Here is a 653-nt window from a genome sequence, read left to right as displayed (position 1 = left end):
AAACTGGAACATTTACGCGACGACCTATACATGATACCACGTGAAAGAAAGGATTGCGCTACACTTCTAAGAGATGAACGAAGTTCAAGACAAAAACACAACAATATAACACGGAAAAGAAGACTCGACCTGATGAGGGAACTTGTACGAACGTATGACGCAAGAAGCTTCAACGAACTGTACAAACGACTCAGTGTACAAGATACAGACGACATTTATGCAGAGTATGGTCCAACATGGAAGGAGACTGCCGAGCACTCCATCTCCAACTATTGCAAAGAAATCATACTGGAGCAGGAAACAATGACATTCGAGCAAATACTGACCAGTAATCATCACAGCAGAACCTGTCAACATCCAAGTGACACAACACAGGGAGAAGAATGGCTTGATGAACTTATACGAGTGAACAACATCAACAAGCGTGAACTACTGGTATCCCTAACGGCTATAATGAACAAACTCTGTACCAGAAAAAACGCATTTGTCATCGAAGGACCGACAACCACAGGGAAAACCTTATTTGTAAAGCTCATTGCAGAAAACTATGTCTATGGAACGGTTCAAAGATCCGGGGACCACAGTCAGTTTTTCCTCATGAACCTGCTAAACAAAACGCTGGCATTGATGGAAGAACCCCGGATCACACAACT

The 653-nt window shown here is 42.9% G+C and overlaps 1 protein-coding gene across 1 annotated transcript; it reads left to right on the top strand.

Moving 5' to 3' along the window:
* Window positions 1–30: 30 nt before the first annotated feature.
* Window positions 31–582, top strand: T265_16213 (hypothetical protein; the record flags this gene model as incomplete). Its single annotated transcript, XM_009179769.1, has 1 exon — window positions 31–582. A coding segment is annotated over one exon (552 nt), but the record flags the coding sequence as incomplete, so codon positions are not given.
* Window positions 583–653: the final 71 nt, after the last annotated feature.

Source organism: Opisthorchis viverrini (genome assembly GCF_000715545.1).
Source record: "Opisthorchis viverrini unplaced genomic scaffold scaffold16984, whole genome shotgun sequence".
NCBI lineage: Eukaryota > Metazoa > Platyhelminthes > Trematoda > Opisthorchiida > Opisthorchiidae > Opisthorchis > Opisthorchis viverrini.
Note: the sequence above shows the minus strand (reverse complement) of the source record. Positions and strands in the feature narration are given on the sequence as shown.